The sequence below is a fragment of the Chaetura pelagica genome, unplaced genomic scaffold (genome assembly GCF_000747805.2).
Source record: "Chaetura pelagica isolate M959 unplaced genomic scaffold, ChaPel_1.0 scaffold48, whole genome shotgun sequence".
Lineage (NCBI taxonomy): Eukaryota > Metazoa > Chordata > Aves > Apodiformes > Apodidae > Chaetura > Chaetura pelagica.
The window spans coordinates 3304721-3321613 of NW_009954241.1; the positions used below are offsets into that span (position 1 = coordinate 3304721).

Sequence of the window (16893 nt, forward strand, 5' to 3'; positions counted from 1 at the left end):
GGGGGGCGGCCCCGGGCGGCTCGGGGAGCAGGGGCAGGGGCCGAGCCGAGGGAACAACCGGGTCCTCCCTGGAGGAGCCTCATCCCAAATTGCAGCCAGGTGTTTTGGGGGGTTGGTGGGGGTCTTTTTTTGGTGGTTTGTTCACCCTCCGAGTGATGCAAGGGCTTGTCCTGTGACAGGTGGGAGCTCTCGGGTGTGCGTCCCCAGCCCAGTGTCTGTGGGATGTAATAAGGAAGGTGCTTCTGTGATTCTTTGTAATTATGTACGTGGATATGTTTAACAGCGTTTGTTGGGAAGTGCATAAAGAATCCCCTAATACCAAGACACTGCAACGCAGCCTCCCTGCAAAGAGGAAACAGGAGAAAAATCAAAGATGAAAAGTAGAAAATCAAAGATTAAGGCTGTTTCGTTTCCAGTGCATCAGTGAACGAGCAAAACAGCTGCTCTGTGAATGATGACCATTGCTGCAAGTTGGGCTTGGTGTGTATCAGGATGCCCATGAGCATCTTGTTGGGCCAGTGGCACAGGTAGGGTGTCTTGTTTTCAGTGTTTTGAAGTAAGGAAGCAAATGGGTTCAGACAAAGTATTTGGCCCAGGATTTATATTTCATATCCAGAGATTAATGAGTTTGAGGACACTGATTTTAGTTTGTATTTCTGGCACCCAATGAGGTAAGTTTAATAAACAATTTCATAAAAATCTGCTCGGAGAAGCAGGAGTGGAAATACATTAACTTCTCAGCTGATGCAGGACTAAACTTTTCTTTTCATACCACTGATACACCGGCCTCCACTCATTTCAGTCCCAGCAGACACTGGTTTAAATGTCAGGACTATCAGGCCCAGCAACATCTTACAAATGAGAACAGCACAGTTGAATTTAATGGAGTTACATCTGAGTTGAGGTACAGCAATTGAGCCTAGACATTTATTTCCAGGTTCCTATCTTGTGGGTTTGTAAGGGCAGAATACAGAGAGACAGTACAACCTTTCGTACAGGCAGTAATTGTACAGCAAATATTTTTTTTCTGTAATGATGCTGAAAAAGATGGCATCCTTTTCTCTAAGTCTACTGTGTAACATGCAGTGCCTAATATATTGTGCTCATTCAATTATAGTTTTAGTGAGCTGGAGTCACAAGAGGCAGCAAAGCTTTTCAGGCTTTCTGGTGATTTCCTGAAGGTATTTCAGCACTTGGTCACAGTACAGAACATAATAAATTGCACCATCTGTATACATAGTTCTGGGTTCCCGACAGAAGGAGAGATAAGGCTTTAGGCGTTGCACGCCAAAAAAATACAACACAGATTTCTATTCTTTCAGTATTTACAATGCCTTAATGTCAGAAGAACTGTGGATTTTCCTGCCATTAGCAAACATCCAAGTAGCCATCTCGAAGCCTTGTTCCTGTGGCTCAAAAACAACGCGGGGAACTGAGGACACGGGGCCAAACTCGACCTGCAGTCTCACAAAAGCAAGTGCAATCAGGGATATTGTTCTGTCACAAACAAGAGCAGAGTTTGGCTCAGATAATCAGCATCTTTTCTGTTTCGCATTGGTAATTGACAGTTTCCTTGAGGAAATGATTGGGCTGTGGATGTATTAAATCCAGTCTTTGGCCCCAGTCATGTGGTCCACACAGGCACATTTCCCATTAGACTGCATGGCTGAAGGAAAGGCCAAATGTGTGCCCTATTGTCCACACGGTACCAGTGCTTTTCATTAATAGGCTTCTATTCTGGAGTTTCTACAGGGAGAAAATAATCCAGGAATTTTCATCTCTTATAAGGAAGGTAAATGATGTGATCTGCAGGCCCTCAATCAATGACAGACTTGAAATATGTTTTGCTTAATAACACATCAATTGTTTTGTAGCACCAGGAGTGGTGCAAAGAAAAACATGATGATTTGTCTGCAGCAACCACACTGCTCAAGAGTTGAGATGGATTTTAGCTAGGGCTGCGATCCCTGAACCAAGACCAGGATTTCCTGGGTTGTAGTCCTGCTATTAGCCACAACTTCTGCTACCTTGGGCACATTTTAAAAATTTTCTGTACCAGGTTTCCCACCTGTCAAAATGGCGTGGCTAAATCCAGCTGCCTGCAGGCAGCTGTGTATTTGGAGGTGAGGACAGTAATGGGGTTCTGTCCTTCAAGATGGATTTAGCACATCTCAGAAATCAGGAGCCAGATCCCTGACTGGTGCGATCAGCACAGGTCTATGCTCTGGCTCAGTGCTCTTGAGATTAAAGATGCCTTTTAAGTTAAGTGTCATAGCTGAAAATAAAAACTTAAGCTATTTTAAAATATTTTTTTGATGTTTTCAGAAAAAAACCACACAAATTGTATCACCCAAGCAGTCTCTAAAAAAATTAAGATTAATATGAACACTTAATACAATGATGACCATTACTCTTTTTCCCTTTCATCTTTGGCTTGAGAGCATTTCTCTCTCTTGTTGTTTTTTTTTTGTTTGTTTTTTGTTTGTTTGTTTGTTTTTTGTTTTTTAACAATTGCTGATAATCAGAACAACCACAATTAACACTCTGGTATACCAGCTACTCAGGAAACATTAGTAAGGACTGCAACACTGATTACTTGTACAAGCAAATATTATAGTACTCGTTTAATCTAAGTAACCGTAATGGGTATAATGGACTCTAAGAGGCTATTTATTTTGTCACTATAGATCCAGTTTACAACTTGCATTTGAGTGTTCAGAGGGCAGGGGGGAAAGTGCTTGTCCAAGCTGACTCATCAAAACTGCATTAAAATCAAAGGATATTCACCAACCTGACTTTAGGTAGATTTTGTCCCTCTGTTTTCTGATACATGGGAATGGGCTTTTAGCTGGAGCCAGCAGCAGAGGAAGCGACAGCGACCACTTCTCCAGCTTTGTGGTCAGTCAAGCCCAGGAAGAATCCACTTAAGATTTTTTGCTAATGACATTTCTGGATGCAAGTCAATGAACTCAAGAAGAATGTCCAACCTGGTGAAATGCTAGCCAAAATATAAGCAGAAGACATTTAATCATTGAGATTTCAAAGCCATCTTCAGCCCAGAGGCACCGTCACTCTCAGAGTGATTTTTGATTTTGAATCTTGAATAGCATCAACAGGCAGGTGAATGTACCATATTGCTTCACTTTGAATGTTGTCTTGCAATGAAAATGTTTTTGTTGCTATTCTGAAAAGTTATTTTCGTTGCTCCATACATCTAATGCCATGCTTTCAACATGTGAAAAGCAAATTTATTGGTGTTGGATTGAAAGAGTCTATCCTGGGATCCACACCTTATTGGGAAGTATTTAAGAGCTGAAAAATTGATAAAGGTTTTAGCAACAGAAACAGTGGAGGAATTCACAGTTCTCCAAACACCACCATTACTTCTGAGGGAGGGGAGAGGCTTCTTCTTGGTGATCCCAATTATTTTAAAGAAGACGGAAAGACACTAGGACCCTGTATTGGTATTTACACATACAAACAACAGATTTGATTTTTGGAAGACTTGATTGTTTACTTGTTTGATAATTCCACCTTTTGGGAAAAGATTTCCAACTTTGAGTACATCTAGAATAAACTGTCAAGACAAGTGATTCTTTCATTTTCATCATATTAAATGAATAATAAAATGTTAATAAAATGTTGGAAGGGAATTTTAGGTTTTAAAACTGTCAGAATTTCAAGTGCTCTTCAAGTTTTCTCCCAGATAAAAATGGGTTATTGCACTGCATCTGGAAAACAGCAGCAGGATGTCTCCTTTCTGTTGGTGGAGATCAGTAATACCTTTGCCAATATCAATGGATCTGCATCAGTTTAGGTGAGGAGTGACTAGGACCAACATAGGAAGCTGCATCATGTAACTTTAACTTGTGCTCCAGCACCTGAAGTTAAAGGACACCCCAGATTTGTATTCATGGCCAAAAAACTATGGCTATCCACCCCCTGAGCCTGTTCTTGCCTTTTCAGTTTTCTGTCTCTGAAATGCTGTGTTCACTGATACACAGGTGTGCTGCTTACTCACCTTTGCTAGTTTCTCACAACTTGTTCTCTTAAGCAAATGGATTTGCTCAGCAGCATCACTGTTCTTTGTTTATAAATGTAAAGGTAAAATGTGTGGGATTGAAGTGTCCAGAAGAGTCACAGATGTGAGGACGTCCTTTGTATGTCTCCAAATATGTCTGGGTTTTTTTCAGCTTTATCAATTGCTCATGCAACACATCACTTCTGCTTACAGATACTATGTTCTTAGTCCCCTGTGGCTATCATAATGAAGTCCCTACATCCTGAATGAACTGCAAGTTGCAGGAATCACTTATGTGCTATATCACTTGTGCACTCAATATTTATTGCAGCTTAGGTTTCATCTGTCTTTACAGAATATTTGGCACTCGTTACTGAAATGTGTAGACGATAATATGAAAACATTGCTTTTACTTTTACTCTTGGACTCTGACTCCCTTGCAGATCCAATGTAAAAGGCAGGGATGGCTTCACATTTCCAGGAAGAATTTCTCACCGACTTTATTGTAGAAATCCAACACAAATGCCTAATAGGTTATGGTCTGTAGGTGCTCCACTGGAAAATGGCTGACAAGGCGATAAATTTCATGAAACCTTAGTAAGCCCTCAGAAGATTCCTTATTGTTTATTCCATACTACTATTAAGGATGTGTTTCTCTTCTAGCCTTGAGGTTGTTACAGATGAAGAATGAAGTAAGACCAGAACTATGATTGCTGAGTCCATTATGGAAAATGATCTATGGCAAGAAAGAGGCTGAGTAAATGTACAAGAGTGTAAGTAATTCCAGCTGAAAGGCAAGGATGGAGAATTATACTGTTTCTAAGAAAAAAAACATCAGCATGGCTTCCTTTTTTAATTTCCCCTGCAAGCAGAAACTTGCACATATTTTTGTCTAATTGTTTGATCTGACTGACAATTTTGATTCTCAATTTAGCAAATCCCAAGCATCAGAATCTTCCCCAAAACTACAAGTTCAAGAGTTTCTATGCCAGCAAAAAAATAAATAAATATTGAACTGGTGACTAAAATCATGGCTGTAACTCTGGATATTAGATAATATTTTGCAAAATTTTGGAAGATGGTCCATTTCACAGAACATTGCTTTTTCTTTTTGCCTTCTCTCCCTCCCTTCTTACCTCTATTTCTGACTGATGTGATTTCCAGTCTGAAGATTTAGGAACCAGATTTCAGAAAGCTGTCAGTCTGCAGATCTCAGGTGTAGGTGTTCAACCTGTCTTTGTGGCTATGAGAACACAGACCATCTGGATTCATATCTGGATTCCTAACCATGGGGATGCTTTGACCTGGGCACAGATGAAAGAAAGCAGAGCAGAGCTGATTAATATTTACATCTTATGTATTTCAAAACAGATCATTGTGCTGCTGTGTGAGGTCAGGAGAGAGACTGGAAATAATCCAAGAAGAGCTTCCCAGACACAAGGTAGCAGGAGAACCAGCAGCCACAGAGCCCTGGCACAGAGAGGCTCCCTCCCTACCTGCATGCAAGGACACTGTGTACACAGGAGACAGGAGCACAAGGTGCTGGCTGATTGATTCCAGTCTTTCAGGGTGTTTGATGGTAGTATAAACTGCAGGAAAAGCTTGAATAATGTATGAAATTTTTTAATAATTAATAAAAATAATTAGAAAGACTCCACTAGCTTCGTAAATACAACTAGCTTTGTGAATAGTTTCTTGCCATTTTTTTGTGTGTGTGTGTTTCCTTAATATTTTGGACAGTGAGATACATTTGGAACATGATGGAAGCAGTCCCTCCAGATGAATAAAGCACCTCTCTGCCTTGTACTTGTGAAAGGGGGAAGAGATGTGAAGGGTTCACTCACTGCCAAGCAGTAGCTGTTTCCTTTACAGGTGAGTGAAAAAAATTGAAATCTCTGGTAGGAAGCCAAGCAGATGACTTGGCAAACAAACATTTAACACAGGGTGATGAAAAAGGGAGTGACTGTGTTCTTTGAAGAGCTGAGAAACTCAGTGCCACTGCTTCATCTCTGTGTGAGCCCAGATTTAGGAAGGAAAAGATGGATGGTTGTTCTCAGTTGTCTGCGTTGCTCAATTCTTCTATTGCTAGTGCACACCAGACCTGCATCTTGTTGGGCAGGACTTTAATTGTGAAAATCCCGTGCAAATCATAGAATTATAGAATAATGGAATGGTTTGGGTTGGAAAGGACTTCAAAGATCATCTAGTTCCAACTGCTCTTCATGGGCACCTTCCACTAGACCAGGTTGCTCAAAACCCCATCCAAACTAGCCTTGGACACTTCCAGGGAAGGGGTATCCACAGCTTCTCTGGGCAACTTGTTCCACTGTCTCACCACCCTCACAGTAAAGAATTTCAACCTAATGTCTAGTCTAAATCTACCCTCTTTCAGTTTAAAGCCATTCCCCCTTGCCCTCTCACTCATGACCTTGCAAAAAGCCCCTCCCAGCTTTCCTGTAGGCACACTTCAGGTACTGGAAGGCTGCTGTAAGGTCTCCCTGGAGCCTTCTTTTCTGCAGGCTGAACAATCCAAATTTTCTCAGCCTGTCTGCATAGGAGAGGTGCTCCAGACTTCTGATTATCTCTGGACTCACTCTAGCAGGTCCATGTCCTTCTTGTGACCATTCCCTCACCTACAAATTACTTCACAGTGCAAGGGGATCTGAGAGGAATATCAGTGTCTGGGAAGGAAGGAGAAAGTTACTCATGTATGTGCACATAAGGAGTTAATAAAAGGAGAAAATAAAGTAACTTTATTATGAGTTTTTTGAGGTGTGTGCCCTGTTTTCACTCAGTATTCCCCATCCCACCTGCCCTACAAACCTGATCAGGAAGATTTGGAGATGGCTGAACGTTGAAGTGAGGTGTAGCCTGTACCCAAGGAAAACCATTCCTCACGTGGACTGCTGAAGTAAAAGGAGTTTCAGGTTTGTGTCATTGAGGTACAGGTACAACCATGGTTTGAATGTGCACATAAACTGTGTGCCCTGGACAACTCCCCCCCACCCCCCCCAGTGAGTGCCCCCACCTTCCCATCACTTACAACACCACCTTTGTACCTTGGGGCTGGGCTTGTGCCTCCTCTGCAGAGCTCTCCTATCAAGGGCATTCCAGGCTGCAACACCCATGCAAACCTACGCTCCATTGGGCAGGCAACGTGGGGGCTCTTTGTTATTTAGCATGGCAAAACTTTGCCAGACTTCATCAGGGTCACTTGTGCTTGATCTGGGTTTCCAGAGGAAATCTTGAAGGTATGAGTAATTGTTGAAAAAAAATACTGGTAGAAAACACCACAAGCTGTTTTTTTGTTTTTCTTCACTTACCCATAAGCTCCACAGTGGTTTTTGGTAAAGAGCCATTCTGCTGTTGCTTTAGCAATACATTCAACAAATGTGGCCTCCATTGGGGTGGGGTCGATGTGATAATCTGTGTCACTGACAGATGTGTGATATTTGTAGATGACAGGTAAAGAAATATGAGGTTGTGCCAATGTCTAATACTGAACTTTTCTGAATATTTTATATCAGTTGAGGTTAAGAGCCAGAAGCCAAGCAGGTCAAACTGTAATGGGCCCATCTGTCTCATAACAAGAGCTATTGATTGGTTATTAGTCATAGCTAGTAGAGGGCTATCACAGAGGTACTGCTGGCAGCAGAGCTTGCCAGAGGTCTGCTACAGTTGGATAGCACTGGGGTTAATTGGAGAGTGTCTCTCCAACACTGGATGCTAAAACCCAAGCACTACACTGGGACAAATACTCACAGCTCCCCGTGGCATCACTGGTAGCAGCTCCCAGTTGTCCTAACCAGTCTGAGGTACGTAATACGGGCTTCTTTTAATACATTGTTTCAAAACTGTCCAGTACATCTGTTCTCTCCTGAAAATATACTGTAGTTCTGTCTGCAGCTGGGAAGGAAGATCCATCAGTTTGTGGTTTCCACAACTTTTTGGTTTGTGGTATTAAATCTGTAAGTCTTTTGCATCATCTATATATGAAGTCACCATGAGGCAGGCACACCAGTCCAGTCGGCAACTGCTGCAATTCCTTAGATCCTGTGTGGTCTGTATCTATACCTGAAGAAAGAGAAGAAAGACACCTGAACTGGTGCCTATGCTTTCTGGCCAGCAGACAACATACTGGAATCTGCCTGCTATCCATATGTGGTAGGTTATCTTGATGTATGGCAAGACATAGCCAGAGCCTTGTTAGGTTTGGCTAGCTGACAGTAGTTGGCAGCATGATTCCTTGTGGCTTAGACTGACTATCAGAAAACCACACATAGGTTGCCTGACAGACCTTCATTGTACAGAAGAGAACTAAACATACATGGCTTTCAGGACTTGCTACTGCACTAATCCTTGCTTGGTCTTTGAAGAAGAAAGCTGTTATGGAAGCTCAAAAATCTGTATTATAAAATATTTTAGACCTTGAGGTACTGTGAAGCATAATATTTCTCTCAGGAACAACCATGTTTCTATTCCTAAAGCAGTTCTTTCAGACAGTGTCCAGTGGGTATTTTCTAGGATCAGATGGCATTTTTCTGCGAGCAAGGCTCACCACAGGTGTAGGCCTGGTGCCAAAACAATTGCAAATAATTTTCTCAGCTAGACATTAAGAAAAGACAAAAACATGTTTAGAAAATTACAATTCTAAGAAAAATGTATCTATTCTGAAATACTTTGCCTTGAGCTTCTGCTATGGATGTTTTCATGATATCAAACACAAATAACACTCCTTGTAACTTCCGTTCACTACAGTGACACAGGTTGTCACTGTAACTGTATTGTTTTCCTGGCAGAATCTTATTCAAAACATATGGATACTGAGATCTCCTCTTACTAAGGCCACCAATATCAGCAGGCATTTATCAGCCTACAGGTTAAAAACACCATTGGTTTTCTCTAGATCAACCAGTGGAGTTAGGTTTTATTGCATTCTAAAAAAAATATAAATATTTCCTATCAATAAAATTTCAGTTCCCATCTTTAACTTTCCAAGATTTTATTGTTCTATTTTGCATTATTAGTGGAAACATTCAAATAATTGATCTGTTAATTTTCCTTCTTCATCTTAACAAATACATGCGATAGGTAGAAGAAAGCTCTTTGTATAGGACCTGACAGACCATAGTTCCTCCAGCTGAAGAACTTACACCTTGGAGTAGTCTTTGTCTTGCAGTCTGCTCTGTCTCACCAAACAGCATGAGAGCTCTCAGGAAGTCCCAGAAAGATGTTGGTTAAGGTGTTCATCATCATGTCTTTGAACATTGGTGCCCACACTGTATTCCACACAGACTGAGGTGTGCTCTCTCATGCTCTGTATTTCAGGCGTTGTAGGTGCCCAAGGAAGAGCTGGACACCTTTACTTTTCCACCACCCCTGCTCAGCCTGTGCGGAAAGGGATGAGGGAAAATGCTGCAAAATTCCTGTGCTCTCTTTGGGGAAGGGTTTTCTTCCTGTGAATAGTGATGGGCCACATCGTGTTTTCACTAGGACTGAGAATGCTTGGCTAGTGAGTAATTTTGGTTGTGTTACTGTGTTCACAATGGCCCTTGTGGCCAAGAAGGCCAATGGTATCTTCAGGTGCATTAGGAGTATCTCCAGCAGAACGAGGGAGGTTCTCCTCCTCCTCTACTCGGCCCTGGTGAGACCTCACTTGGAGTATTGTGACCAGTTCTGGGCTCCCCAGTTCAAGAGATATACTTGAGAGAGTCCCATTTTTTTCCCCCTGTTTTTTTGTTTGTTAGTCCTACATGTCTGTGCAGCAGGTGGGGGAAGAGTCTGTGTCATTTTTTGTTTGTTAAGTTTGCAGTTTATATTTTTACATTCTGATGTCTTGGAAACCCCTGAGAGCTTTGAGGAGCTTTCTCACCCATTTCTCTGATGCAGTGGTGGGAGGTATCTAGTCCACAAGGTGTGATGAAGAGATAATTGAGGTAACAGTAGCTAATTTTTGCTAATGACAACACACTTCATCTCACCCTGGCACAGCAGCCTCACAAACATGCAGACATAGAGAGCCTCAGAAGTGTTGTCTGGGGACACTTGCTTCCCCAGAGGGAACACACTAACGTGTGGTATTTCTCACATTGCTGACTGTCCCTTGCACTGTTTCATCTGTCCCCATGTCTGCTCTTGTTTACCTGACTCTTACGCCTCAGCTGAGACTTCCTGTGTCCGTCAGCTCACCCCGCACTTCAAATCCCTCCTGCATCACCCCCCAGTAACTGCTGATTTGAAATGAAATGCACCCAAAGCCCCCAGTGAGACTGACATTATTTTGCATTCATCTCAGTGCCTTCAGAGCATTTCAAGATCCTCCGATGGAAGTCATTACATAAATGCAAAGCATTGTATTGTTAAAATTTTAAAACCTGACAGATTTTGAATACAAAGATTTTGTGACTCAGCCATGAATAATCACAATTTGCATATAATATTTTCCTGTATTCAGCATACCCTCCTTCTCATGTGATCCTTCTGACTTGTGCTACTGTAAGAACTCTAATTCTGAATTACAGAAGCAACTGTGGATCACCTTGCTGTTAAGTTGGTGATGGGTAATTGGATGTACCTATAGGCAGGAATAGTTGTCAGTTGTAATAAGTAGGGAAGAAACCCATAATCAGAGGAGACATTTCTCTGTTTATGAATAAGTGCATCCATTTTGCTTTCTTTGTATCCCAAACTATAGTGGCTGTCTCATATGAATATTATTTTCTTGTGCTTATTACTGCATTGCCAAGGGATGAGCTAATATTTGGACTTCACTTAATAAGGCCCTGGTCAAATGCTGAGAAATAGGCTGTGATGCCAGCACACTTACAGTCTTAAAGAGCAGAAGAGGCAGCCAGTGAGAAGGTATAAAATGCAAGCATTAATGGAAAGTTATAAGCAATTCTTTGTCTTTGAAGCGTCTTTGTTTGAGAAGGACAGCTTGCTTTTTCTTGGAAACTGTAGGCTATTTATCTCATCAGCTCCTTAGCTGCCATTTTCTGTTTTCCCCTAAATAGATTGATCAGGTGACAGCAGCAGTCCTGCAGAGTCCCAGCAGTGGGAGAGCAGCTGAAATGCTTGCTGCAGCCTGTAGAGCATGGTCCAGTTAATTGGAAATCCAAGGCCCAGCTCCACACATTTCTCCTAGACATAAAGGAATGTAATTCTGCCATTGTATACTGGATATTGCAGGCAGGAACCTACTGTCTTTGTTGCCTTCAGAAAGAGATGTGACCAAAATTAGGACCTTCCTGACCAGGAGAAGCCCCTGACCTGCCATGCTGCTTTCCATAACATACGTCTACTGCCCTTTTGAAGGACTATGCAATCTGTCTTGCCAGTGAGAGAAGAAATAGGTTCCTCGAGATGGCATATCCTATGGCTGCTTTCTTTAGGGAGGATTTTATTTGGGATGCCTGGGGGAACAAATGTTTACTCTTGAGTAAAATAATTGCCTTGCAACAAAGCTGTTTTACCAGTTGCTGATTTGCCCCATCCCTCTCCTGCACTTGAATATATTCTCATAATGCTCATTTTTGCTGGAATAATCCAGCATCAGCTATACTGATGATCCCACACAGGGCTATTTACAGCAGCTAAGAGCTGTTATGAGTCCCAGATCAAACAGAGTGGTTCTTTCCCCCCTTTTTCCTTCCTCCTTCATCCTACAAGTTAACCCCATGATGACTGCTCCCTCTTTCCAACCCTACTGGTAGTGTGGGGAGCAGAGGCACTGATCGGGGTGCGACTCCAGAGCCCCAGGACATTCATCCCTGCCCCCTTCTCTGTTGCTGGTGGGCTTTGGTAGTTCTGTTTAGAGCATGCATTAGTCACTTGCTCTTTGATTTTATGGTGCTGGAGCATGGTCAGCTCTTAGCTAGTACAGGTCTTGCCTTCCTCATCTTTTCAAATGTAACTCAGTCATCAGGCATCTTCCCAAGCATCTCAGATGAGCAGTTATTGAATTCCATTTTGCTGTTTGAATCCAGAAGCTGAACTCACGTCTGCCAGGTTGAAAAATAAGTCCCCACACAGCTGCAGAAAGAGAATAATTGCACTAGAATGATTTTGGTTGGAATTCCATGGAGTAAGTGGACAAACTCTGGGTGCATTTTCACGTTTTGGCTTCAGCGGGGTAACCTACCTGCAATGAGCCACCAGTGTGTGGAGGCACCTTCAGCTCTGCTAAGATCCTCTCTCTATCACAGTTCAAACTCATTTCTCTAACTAGCTCAAGTGCTAAATTGCAAGAAAAGACTGATTCTCCTTTCTTCACAGCCAGGACTAGCTAGAACCTGGTTTTAGGCAAGTTTTAGCTTTGGATCATAAAGTCATGAATCACAGACTTATAGAATGCCAGGTTGGAAGGAACCTCAAGGGCCATCTGGTCTAACCTTTCTTGGCAAAAGCACAGTCTTGGCTTGATTCAAGTAGAGACTTCTGCTGAGGACCACCAGACCCCATTGGTATCTAGAGTGTATGAAACTCCATCAGCAAATGACAGTCTGCATAGTTTCTTTTTGGAAAGGGGGAAAATTTGAGTCCAATAGCTTTTCCAGTGCAACCATCTGTTTTCAAGAACATTTCTCTTTGTGCACTTTCCAATCTGAGCTGGAGGTGAGTTTTAGCCTTTAAAAAATACTCATGAATGCTTCCTTTTCAGTTGTTTAAATGATACCCATCCATCTTGCCCATCAATATGTTGCCTTGCTTACCACAAAGATAACAAACTCTTGCACCCATATAAACTTTGGTCCATAAATTCTCTCGCATATTTCTACAGGATGATTTGCACGAGGAAGATGACAGATGTGCTCACTGGTAGGAAGATAAGAGCCTAAGGTAATTGGATTAGCTGTAATAGAAAAATGGGTGAGCTGCAGGGATGGAATTCACCCAGGACTGATTTGGAGCACAAGAATAGCAGAGTGCTGTAAATCTAATAGCAAATAATGCTTGTTAAGATGGCAGTTCAGGGGGTTTTGTAAGTGTGTGTCTGACACTGAATCTCTGTATCATCTATAGGATGTAGAGGGGCCATACACCTACAGATGCTTACACACAGTATTCTTTGATGAAAAGGAGCCCTGATTAATACATTTATTCAGACTAAGAAAAATATAGGAATGTCACCACATGTTATAATCCAGTAAAAATAGCCACCTCAAAATTCTGAAATAGTGCTGTATTCTGTCTTCACCGTCCTCCTTACCTTTAGCTCTCAAATATGGAACCATCCCTGCTCCCTCCATACCATCCCATTGGCATCAGCTGGAGGCAGTGCTTGCAGGGAATCTTTTATCTTTAGTTGTGTAGGAGGTTCCTTAGAGCTAGCTTGAAAAGAACCTTTTAACCCAAGAAAAGACATTTAGAACTGTGGGGTTTGTTATTTGTTTTGTTTTTATAGAAGACTTAAATAATATGATTTTCACAAAAGGCTGCATAAAGTTAGACCTAGGATAACTCATACACAACACTGACACACCTGTGACTTGCACACATCAACTGAACAACTTGCTCAGTTCAGTTGACCTGTGAAGACCAATAGTGCACAGTGCTGAATTTTGAAGTATCTGCTATGTTCTCCATGTCTGTCTTCCCAATGACTTGCTTCTTCTGCTGACAAAAAATTCAGCTTTCCTACTGATCTTCTTTCTGGAGCAGAGATAATTACTTCCCACAGTGGTCTCCAGGACCTGTTTGTGGCTCATGTAGGCGTGATATTTCATGTTCAGCCTTGTCAGAGGTGACCCAAGTGTCATTTCTTTGGAGTCTCGTGACAGCTGAACTCAGCCAGCATTGGCATGATGTCTGCCCAGGGCTGTGTTGCCAGCAATGGAGCTGTTGTTTTCAAACCCTCTTTGCCCTGTTTCACTTTTATTCAATTTATAGTTGTCCCTGAAAGTTGAGATTAATGTGGATTTTATTTTATGAGCAAGCATGCAGTTAATTTGCAGGGTATTTATTGCTCCAGCCACATAGAAGAGATAAATCACCTTTGAAAAAGAAGTCTTGTTGTGTGCAATGGGCTCATTAAGTTTGTGTAAACTCTTCAAAGTTTCCCATTTAATCTCTGCCTGAGGTTAAATCCTGTGAAACTAGAACTGAATGGTAAAAGTGTAGTAAGTGATACACAGGACAGGCAATAGCACAAGAAGCAAGTTCATGCTGCCTCCCTCTTTCAGGGGTACTCACCTCTTAGTTCTTTCCACAGGCTCTTAAGCTCTTATTCCGTGCTCAGGAAAGACAAATATAACATGGCCACAGCCCTGTCTTGAACTGAATAAAATAATTTATTTCTATATTTACTTACATAGCTATATATTGATGCATTCATTTTAAAAAAAAACAACACCCTGACCTACAAATGGATTTCCATGTAAAAGAACCAAGATTTCCTAAGATAGCTAATGATTTTGAGCAGCACTGTTGAGTGCTCAGTCTAAGAAACAATGTTAACTTCATTGAGATTTTTGGGATATATCTCAAAAAAGTGACGAGTCCATTCACAAAGACATTTTTGTGAATATAATTTATGCCTTCTGTATTACACCAGGTCAGTTCCCAGTCCTTACATTTTCAGATATTTTTCCTCCCAAGTGCATATGAATCTACCCATTTCTCTATTTCAGCATCACTGCTGACATCTCAGTCTGGCTAGAATTGGAAGTTTTGTTCTTGCTTTGTGCTAGAAACTTAGCTTTATTTTCTATTATCAACCAGTCTATTCCTTGTGCTGTAGTTGTTTTTTATCATAGAATCACTTAGATTGGAAAAAGACATTGAAGATCATTGAGTCCAACCATTAACCCTACTCTACCAAGACCAGCACTAAGCCATATTCCCAAGCACCACATCTAGATGACTTTTAAACACGTCCAGGGATAGTAACTCAACCACCTCCCTGGGCAGCATGTTCCAATGTCTGACAACCCTTTCAGTGAAAAAGTTCTTCCTAATGTCCAGTCTAAACCTCCCCTGGTGCAGCTTGAGGCCATTGCCTCTTGTTACTTGTGAGAAGAGACCAGTGCCCACCTCTTTACAACCTCCTTTCAGGTAGTGCAGAGGGCAATGAGGTGTCCCCTCAGCCTCCTTTTCTTCAGACTAAACAATCTTAGTTCCCTCAGCTGCTCCTCATAAGACTCAAGGCCCTTCACCAGTTTTGTCACCCTTTGGATATGCTTCAGCACCTTGACGTCCTTCCTGTATTGAAGAGCCCAAAACTGGACACAGTATTAGAGGTGTGGCCTCACCAGTGCTAAGTACAGAGGGACAGTCACCTCCCTAGTCCTGCTGGCCACACTATTTCTAATGCAGGCCAGGATGCCATTGACCTTCTTGGCCACCTGGGCACGCTGCTGGCTCATATTCAGCCATGTATCAATCAGAACCCCCAAGTCCCTTTGTGCTGGGCAGCTTTTCAGCCACTCTTACCCAAGCCTGCAGTGTTGCATGGGGTTGTTGTGGCCCAAGTGTAGGACCCAACACTTGGCCCTGTTGAACTTCATTCAGTTGACCTCTGCCCATCAATCTAGTCTGTCCAAGTCACTCTGTAGAGCCTCCCTACCCATTGAGAACTGTCAGAAACAAATACACCTTATTACCTTGCTTAGTAAATGTAGTCAGAGACCCAGGCTGGGTTATCCAGAATGGCAACTTCATCCACTACTGGTATGTTCATGTGCATATTTGCTTTTGCACTTTGCAGTCCGTACTGATGATTACACAGCAAAAAATCATTGTTGTTACTGCATATATGGCATCCAACAGCTCCATGGGGCTGTTGCAATGCTTACAAGACTTACCATTAAAATGCTAAGTAAACACAAATTTTCAAATAACAGAGCACATTTATTTATTAGCAGTTTACAGTGGAAACCTGACAATCTTATTATTTCTAAAATTTGTCATGTCTCCAAGCCTAGGTATTGAAATATTGGAGACAAACTGATGTTTATTTCCAGACATTTGTTCATTCAACTGCTTATGATGAATACCCCAAAATGTAATGTTTGATTTTTCTTCAAGCTTCTCACAGAAAACCTGCCTGTTCCAAGGAGACCTGTTGGATTAAATTAAATAACCATTTGATGAGGGGGTTATTTCACTGTGATTTAGAGAAGTAGGGCAGCCTTCCTCTGCAGCTCAGAAGCATAAGGATCAATCCCCTTCTTGCATCAGAGCCATGCCCATTCAAATCTCTGGGTGTTTATGGACACCATACATACTTGCAAAGGGGAGAATACTGTAGCCTTATTGCTTAAGAAGTATATAATTTCAGCCTTTCTGTGCTCAGAAGTCCAACTGCAGATGTCTACTGGTTTACCAGATAGGACAAATAGCTAAACACAGGGACTGGACTGCACTGATAAGCAAAGATCCAAAACTCTGATGTGCTTACAGCAAAAGCCAGGAGAGAAAGGCCCCCTTCTAAAGTAAAACAAAGCAGAAAACAGAACAGGTATGAGCTGAAATGGTAAATTATGAAGGACTTCATGTGGAGAAATAAAATAAATCTCTCTAAATATTTTTAGCATGCTCACTTTCCTTTCAGCAGGCTCAACAGGAGGTTCAGTGGTCTCACCTGATTAACACTGCCTTGACTGGTGAGCGTGCAGGAACGGAGCAGCACGGGCATTGTGGTTAATCACATCTTCAAGGAAATGGGAAAAATGACACAGGAGATACTTCAGAAACAGCAAGCTGAGGTTTTGCTGCAAAAAGAACCAAACTAAAAACCGCAACAAACAAAGGTCTGTTTTCACAGCAGGTGGTCAATAAATCTAGCACTGCTATGGATCATAGGTCTAAGTCAGTTTTCAAATATTCCCAACTGCATGTAGCATCTGTCTTATTTGGGAGTCCAATCACAATCA

The 16893-nt window shown here is 41.9% G+C and overlaps 1 protein-coding gene across 1 annotated transcript in view; it reads right to left on the reverse strand.

Moving 5' to 3' along the window:
- The window catches only part of PRIMA1 (proline rich membrane anchor 1), a 70930-nt gene extending 54275 nt beyond the window's left edge, over positions 1-16655 (reverse strand). Inside the window, exon 1 of the mRNA XM_010003760.1 lies at positions 16602-16655. Coding sequence (XP_010002062.1) covers positions 16602-16655 — 54 coding nt within the window. The remainder of the gene's footprint in view (positions 1-16601) is intronic.
- Between the last annotated feature and the right edge of the window lie 238 nt (positions 16656-16893).